Source organism: Myotis davidii, unplaced genomic scaffold, assembly GCF_000327345.1.
Source record: "Myotis davidii unplaced genomic scaffold, ASM32734v1 scaffold72, whole genome shotgun sequence".
Classification (NCBI taxonomy): Eukaryota; Metazoa; Chordata; class Mammalia; order Chiroptera; family Vespertilionidae; genus Myotis; species Myotis davidii.
Genome location: NW_006284618.1, coordinates 2,101,035 through 2,109,372, shown reverse-complemented (window position 1 = coordinate 2,109,372; position 8,338 = coordinate 2,101,035). Strand labels below are relative to the sequence as shown.

Genomic DNA, 8,338 nt, shown 5'->3' with positions numbered 1-8,338 from the left:
CTTTCCCTGGAAAGAAAATAGTTTTCAATAAACTTAATCCTTTGATGAAAGGAAGCACTGGGTGCTCTCTTACATATCAGTGGTGGGAAGGGTAAGAAGGCAGAATCCTGGTGCAGTTATAGTTGTGAATGGGACAGTCTTGAGGTAGAAACTTAATATTAAGCAGTTACAGTGGAACCCAGTATATCTCCATTTTAAACAACTGCTTTTCTGATCATGAACAACACGCATAATTAAATTTAATTTCACAAAGAAACCTATTCAACATACCTGGCATTATAACGGAACAGTTTAAAATTTATTTCTAGTTTAATAGTAGAAAAAGATTATCAGCATTTCAAAATAGATATGTCAGCCCCCAATGTCTCCCATCGTTTGCTCTCCCTGTGTTTTTCATGTGGTCCCATTGAAACAGCAATTGTAAATGTTGGGAAAGAAGCCAAGTGCCCCAGGTGGGGATGGAGGAGGCAGGAGCTTGGGCAGGGCCTCAGGAGGAAGGTGGGCCCTCGGTGGAGCCATTGGGTCTAATTCTCTGCCTTGCAGACCATCCTTTTAAATCAGGTTTTCTAGGGCTTTTTTCACTCTGGGAGTCTGGCTCTTGCTTACTCAAACCTCAAGAGATTGGTTTATAAAGCCTAATCCCAGCCCATTTATTCATACAAGTTCCTCCTCATTGAATTAAAGTGTTCTGGTTCATTGGCCCAATCTGGACAGAACAACAACCCTAATTTGGAAGGTTGCTGAAAAGATTTTATTAAACAAAAATGTAACTTCCTACAATGATTTAGAGAAATGGACTCATGAAAGATGAATTTGTTTAATCTTACACATGATGACCTTCAGGTCTCCCAATGTCGTTTTTCTTTCAGAGTGTTTGCATAGGTAAAATGTTTGCCAAGTCTGATGAATCAACTTTTAAATGCTTTCTGCATCTTTTGATTTAGGAGCCCTAACCCCCCTCATATGAGGCTAATATTTTAATACACAACTTTTCCTGGTACATAGTAATGCAGTCTGTGTAGTACCTGGGAATAGGAAAATAAAATAGATGCGACTGTCCATCTGTGACACTACCAAAGGCAAAGATAGTTCATACCGTGTGGCTCAAGATTCATACGTGAAAGCACCGTCCCAGGAAAAGGGGACGTCAGGCCTGGAAAGAGAAACAGAAAACCCTGCTTATACATATGATCTCAGGATGTCTTTTGGATCCTCTTTTTTCCCCTCTACAAAATGAAATATACATCTTAGTTTATTTTTAAGAGGATTTTTTGTACTATAAAGTTATGTGTTTATTAAAGTAGTTTTTAAATGTTACATATTGGGTACTTTAACACTTTCTAAGCATCTATGAGATAGAGAATATGCTTTTTTTAAGAGAATAATAGCTGAGTCTTGGATTGCATCTCAGAGCTACCTTGTAATGAGTATTTCATTAAATTCCTTTTATATAGGCTGATTCTGATATGTTTTCTATGAAAGAGACAGTGGGGTTACCATGTGCTTTGTCTTTAAAAAAAATAAAGCACCCTGTTTATTAACAGGATTTAATTTTGTAACATAGGGTGCTGTGTATTTTGATTTGGGGGAAGGCAAAGTATTGATTATTGCTCGCAAAATTATTTTTATGTCAGTTTTCTTTTAAAAAATGATGGTTTGGATTTAGTTAGCTGCTTGTTAATTCAGTTTACTCAATGTGAAATAATTATTATGGTAAATAGCTTAAAAATGTGGTTGCTAAGTTAATTGTTTTGTTTTTCTTAATTTTTAAAAATACTTTTGTGTACATCACAGCCTCAACAAGAAGTTGATTTAAACTCTCCACGAACTACCACTTTGGAAAGACAGAATTTCTATTGTGTTCCAGTGCCTGGGGAATCTGTGTGGGTAAAAGAAATATCCTTTATCTGAACTTTCTTATTATGGTCCTTGATTATTTTAATTGAAAAGACCATAAATTAGATTGAGTTTTTAAAAACTTAGTCTTTTTATCCCAGTGAAGCTAACTGGAAAAAAACCCTATAAAGCAATCTACAGTATTCATCTCTGAGAAGTGATAAAATTGGTACATTCCTATAGTGAAATACTGTTAAAAGGTTAAAGTAGATTTAAATATATTGGAAAAAAAGAGTACCATGATAATTAAGTTAAAAAGTTTTAAATTACAACTAATTCTAATTTTCTTAAGGGAGAACAATATGTTGGTTCTTTTGAGAGGTGATTGTGGAAACTATTCATCTCATTTTTATTTTTAAAAAAAATACTTTTATTGATTTTTTACAGAGAGGAAGGGAGAGGGATAGAGAGTTAGAAACATCGATGAGAGAGAAACATCGATCAGCTGCATCCTGCACACCCCCTACTGGGGATGTGCCCACAACCAAAGCGCATGCCCTTGTCCGGAATTGAACCTGGGACCCTTCAGTCCGCAGGCTGACGCTCTATCCACTGAGCCAAAGCGGTTAGGGCTCATTTTTATTTTATTTTTTTAAATTTCTAGTTAGTAATATTTTTTAGGCATAGTTGATATACACTGAAATGCATAGATTTTAAGAGTACACGTCAGTGATTTATACCCCAAAGTGAAGAACTAGTTCCAGGAAGTTCCTTTCTGCCTTTTCTAGGATTGCAACCACTGTCCTGATTTTTCACCATAGCTTCCTCATGCCTGTTCTGGAATGTCATAGCTTAGTTTTGGGATTCATTAAGGTGGGTTTGGAGTAACTTGCTGTATGGGACATAGTTCTTACTCATGCCATGTGCTATTTCTGGGTCTCACCTAAGTGCCCGGAATGTTCCGCAGGGTCCAGTTCTAAGTGTTGTGCAACTTCCAGAACCTCCATTTAGCTCCCGGCCAGCCAGCAACTGTTCTTAGCTAGACTTCAAGGAATCTGGTCTTGTGCATCCGCTGTTTTATATTCAGCCAAAGACCCAAATGGAACCTGCACCGATTTCTGGGTCCTCTTCTGTCTTCTACAGGGGAACTCCTTCCCTGCTAGTACCAGTCTGTGTTATCTCTACCCAGCAAGAGATGCGTCTCCACTTCTTTTTTGTTGCGATTTAGAAAATGCCCCCTAGAGGGAGTTGGGGATAAAGTGGAGTTCACCCAGTATATTACTCATTCAAGGATCGTAACATTATGCTCCCTGTTGTCTAATGATTGACAACAGACCTTAACCAGTTTCTCAGTGGATAGAGTGTCGGCCCACAGTCTGAAGGGTCTCAACTTTGATTCCAGTCAAGGTCATGTACCTTGGTTATAGACTCGATCCCCGGCCCTGGTCGGGGCATGTGTGGGGGACAACCAATTGCTGTGGCCCTCTCACATCTCTCTCTCTCTTTCTCTCTCTCTCTCTCTTCCTCTCCCTTCCACTCTCTCTCAAAAAATCATTGGAAAATGTCCTCGGCTGGGTGAGGATTAACAAAACAATAAAAAGAGAAATAGCTGCTTCATGTCTTTTGTCCAGTGTTACAGCTCTTTACAGCAGCGGTAGGTAGGGGGCATAAATTAATCCATTAGTTTCTCATGACCAAATCTGGAAGTCCAGCCTTTTAAAAAAAATACATTTTTGTTTTGAGCAAATAGCCAAATTAGCAATTTTTTATTAGTCACATAATTAACATAACTTAGGACATTCCTCAGTACATAGTGGTCTTTTTCTTAACTTTTTATTTAACGCCTATATTAATGCAAACCAAGCTCGAGTCAGTCCTTCAACATCTTACACTCCCAGTCGTCACAAGAGGAGTTATGAAGATGATGAAGATATGGACCTACAGCCTAATAAACAGAAAGAGCAGCATGCGGGTGCCAAACAAACAGGTAGTGTATGCTCACAGGCTTTCTGCAGACTTCTGCTCTCTCATTAGGTGGTTTTCAGAATGAGCTGTTGTATAATACAGTTCTAAGTTTAGGAGCTGGCAATGATTTGACAACCTTGCTTTCACGGTTATCAGACTTGTAGCTGGTTCTGTGCGTTTTTACAGTACCCTGGTCAGACTGCAGTTAGGCATCCGGTAGGGAGAAGTGGCTGCTCTGCTGTCAGTTTTTAAGGGTCTCAAATGGTTAGCTGAAAAGGGTATTTTCTCTTTATTTCATTTTTATCTCAGCTCAACTAATATGGAAACAGAGTGGTTTATCCTAAAAATGATTTATTTATATCTGAAAACATTCTTCTTTTCTTTCAGAATAGTGGTACTTTTAATTTAGTAAGACTGAAAATGTCAGGAAATTGTGATACATTCCTAAACTCTAAAGAAGATAGCCCTTCGAATGGTCATAGTTCTGATCTATTTATATATGTTTGTAGTGGCTTACTTCTTAAAACACAACTAATTCTGATTAGAACCAGGAGACAAAAAGTTGAAAATTTTCTCAAAGCAAGAGAGAATTTCGGAATTGGTATATCATTGATTTCACCAATAACATTTTTATGCATGGTGAATTTCTTTATTATGCCAGGTAGATATGTTTGTCTTTATTTCTCTTTTTATATTCAGTTATTTTTCTTCAGCACCTTTAATTAGAGGACACGTTAAAGAGAGAGGAGATAAAACAAATTTAGTTAATTGATCTCTGTCAGATCGGGTCGAGAGGGCAAATATGAATCAGTGGTAAACAAAAATTACTAAAGAATTTCATTTAACCATGTATTATTCTATTTTACTAGAGGCCCAGTGCACAAAATTGCACTTCGGGGGCGGGGGGGTGGCCCTCAGCCTGGCCTGCACCCTCTCGCAGTCCAGGAGCCCTCGGGGGATGTCAGCAGTCAGACATCCTTAGCACTGCCTTGGAGGCGGGAGAGGCTCCCGCCACTGCCGCTGCACTTGCCAGCTGTGAGCCCAGCTTCTGGCTGAGCAGTGCTCCACCTATGGGAATACACTGATCTCCAGTGGGCATCTCCTGCATTGACTGTCTGCCCCCTGGTGGTCAGTGCACATCATAGCAACTGGTTGTTCTGCCCTTTGGTCAGTTTGCATATTACCTTTTAATTTAATTTTATTTTTTTTAATTTTTTATTACAAAGGGTATTACATATGTGTCCATTTTTCCCCCCTTACCTTTTTATTATATAGGATAAGTTCATATTACTGTCTTAATGCTAAGGAATATTTTAATATCTTTAAAATTGGAATGTTTTACAGTAAATATATATAAATGTAGTGCTCTTTTTCTCCACCTACCCCAAATGTTTATTGAAATTGGTGGTGTATCATAACAATAGGTGATAAAATCCAGATCTTTGGTAATTCTTATCATTTAAGCAATTGATTCTCCTATTTCTTGTCTGATTGTTTGAATGCCATACTGCCGGGCTTTTAATTTTTTATTTGAGTACATTATTTATGTAAAGTTTAACTTGTTGGTTTCTAGGCAGTCTTTCAGATTATAAATAGTTTTAAACTTTTTCTGAGGTAAGTGTGGATTCACAAGCAGTTGTAAGAAATAACACAGAGATCTTGTATACCCTTGACCCAATTTTCCCCAGTGGTGACACCTTGTATAATTATTGTAGAACATCATGACCAGAAAGTGGGCATTGATACAATCCATTTACCTTGTTCAGAATTGACATTCTTTACAGGCATCTGTGTGTGTGCGTATTTAGTTCTTTGCAATTTCATCACACGTGTAGATTCACGTGCCCACTGCTATAGTTAAGATGTGGAGCAAGTCATTACTTGACTTCTCATATTGCCCTTTTATAAGCATGCCCATCTCTCTCCTGCCTCTGCTCTCCCTCCCCAAGTCTTTAACCCCTGGCAACCACTAATCTATTCTTCATCTCTGTAATTTTGTCATTTCAAGAACCCCATATAATAAAAAGCTAATATGCTAATTAGACCAAAGAGCAGAACAACCATCTGGATGACCTTCCGGACAAAGCCGGGGCTGTGAGGGCCTACCCTTGCATGAATTTCATGCATCGGGCCTCTAGTGTTATGTAAATAGAATCTTACAGTATGTAAATTCTGTGATCAACAGTTCTGCTTAGAAGTAGGAAACTGTTCTACCAGGGTGGTTCTGTTGTCAGTAGGCCATATATGCCTTAGGTCAGAGATGTCAAAGAAACCATATTAAATATTAACTTTTAAAAATACTTATACTGGAATTTGGTGGGGGGAATTTGTTGCCATTTTATTATAGGAGAAACCATGACTCAATAAGTCAGAGAAAGGGCTTTGCTAGTATGTGTTATTTCCTTAAGAACAGTAACAAGTTTGTGAGCTCAGAAGCATCCTTCATAACAAAGGGAAGGCTCTTTCTCTGCAGAAGGCCCTAGAAATGACGTGAGTGCAATGCTCGCTTCCCTTTGACTTAGGGAGTGTTGGCGGTCTCCAGGGGTGTGGCGAGCCAAAACGTCTAGAAACTGAAGCTTCTACTGGACCACAGCTGAGCTCCCTGAACCTCTCTTCTCCTTTTGACCTGAACTTCCCACTGCCAGGAGAGAAGGGCCCTGCATGCCTGGTGAAGGTAAACCTTTCCCAGACTGGACATGGACATGGACGTGTTCCGTGTCTCAGAAATTAAAATGGAAAATTCTTAGCGTTTGTGTTAGTTTCCTATTGCAAACTTGGTGGCTTAAAAGAATACAAATTTACCCAGGCTTTGAGATGAGAAGTCCGACATGGACCTTCCTGGGGGGAAATCACGTGTCAGTGGGGCTGCATTTCTTTCCGGAGGATCTGTTTTTGTTTGTTCGTTTGTTTGTATTTTTCCTGTTACTGTTTCTACAGGTGCCCACCTTCTTGGTTTGTGGTCCCCTCCTCCATTTCATAGCCAGCAACAGTATCTCTCTCTGACCATTTTCCTTTTTTTTTTTTTTTTTATAATACCCGAGGATATTTTTCCGTTGATTTTTAGAGAGTGGAAGAGAGAAATATCTATCGATGTGAGAGAAACACATCGATTGGTACCTCCTGCACAAGTCCCGACCAGACCTCAGGCCGGGAGGACCCTGCAACCAAGGTCTGTGCCCTTTATCAGAATCGAACTCGGGACACTTTGGTCTGCAGGTCAAAGCTCTATCCACTGAGCAAAACCAGCTCGGGCTGACCATTTTTTCATAGTCACATCTGACCGTAGGTAGGAAAGATTCTCCAACTTTAAGGGACAGTGTGATCAAATTAGGTCCACCCAGATAATCCAGGGTAATTTCCCCATCTCCAGTTCGTTAATTTATGCAAGTCACTTCTGCTTTTAAAAATAACATATTCACAGACTTCAGGGATTTGGGTGGACATCTTTGGGAGGTCCGTTTTTCTGTCTACCATAGCATTCTTAAAGAATATTTCAGCCAAAACCGGTTTGGCTCAGTGGATAGAGCGTCGGCCTGAGGACTGAAAGGTCCCAGGTTCGATTCCAGTCAAGGGCATGTACCTGGGTTGCAGGCACATCCCCAGTGGGAGATGTGCAGGAGGCAGCTGATCAATGTTTCTCTCTCATCGATGATTCTAACTCTCTATCCCTCTCCCTTCCTCTCTGTAAAAAATCAATAAAATATATTTTTTTAAAAAAAAGAATATTTCAGTTTGGCCAAGGTGGCTCGGTTGAGTATTGACCCATGAACCAAGAGGTGGGCACATGCCCAGGTTGCGGGCTCAATTCCCAGTAGGGGGTGTGCAGGAGGCAGCCGATTGATGTTTCTCTCTCATCGATGTTTCTATCTCTATCTCCTTTCCCATCTCTCTAAAATCAATAAAAATATTTTTTTAAAAAGTATTTCAGTCAGAAGTGGAACAATATTTTAATTCATGTCTTTTCCCTTCCTATATTGTTTCTAACTTTCTAATACTATTTTCACCATTCTTCTCTTACCAAAATCCATTTCTGATTTGCATTTAAAATAGAAGAAAAAAATTTTAATAGCTCCCTTATCTTGCTTATCCCCTTTTTAATCCTGATAAGTGAACAAGTGATATAAGTTTCAGAAATGATTGATGAGAATCCATTTTTATTTGTGGTTTTAACTTTAATGACACGTATGTAACACAAGGACCAGAACCCCAGTATTTTTCCTGCCATACTCACATTGGGTGTCACCAAGGGGGCTTTGATAGTTATTAAAGACCATCATGGTGTACAACTTTGAAAGTTGGTTTTTTTATAGTGAAAGACCTCATGGCCAATCTAAGTTTTTTGTTAACCTCTTAATCCTGTGTTTTGTTTCCCCTTCTTTCAGTACGGGTGGTAGATTTTGAGATTGTGCATGTTTCTGGTTTTAGTTGGAAACTAGAGGCCCAGTGCAAGGATTTGTGCACCGGTGGTGTCCCTCGGCCTGGCCTGCAGGGATCGGGCCACAACTGGCTCTCCGACATCCCCCACGGGTCTCGAATT

At 39.4% G+C, this 8,338-nt stretch overlaps 1 protein-coding gene across 1 annotated transcript in view; it reads left to right on the top strand.

Moving 5' to 3' along the window:
- The window catches only part of MCMBP (minichromosome maintenance complex binding protein), a 31,147-nt gene that overhangs the window by 1,792 nt on the left and 21,017 nt on the right, over positions 1-8,338 (top strand). Inside the window, 3 exon segments of the mRNA XM_015572704.1 lie at positions 1,795-1,896; positions 3,679-3,823; positions 6,324-6,475. Coding sequence (XP_015428190.1) covers positions 1,795-1,896; positions 3,679-3,823; positions 6,324-6,475 — 399 coding nt within the window.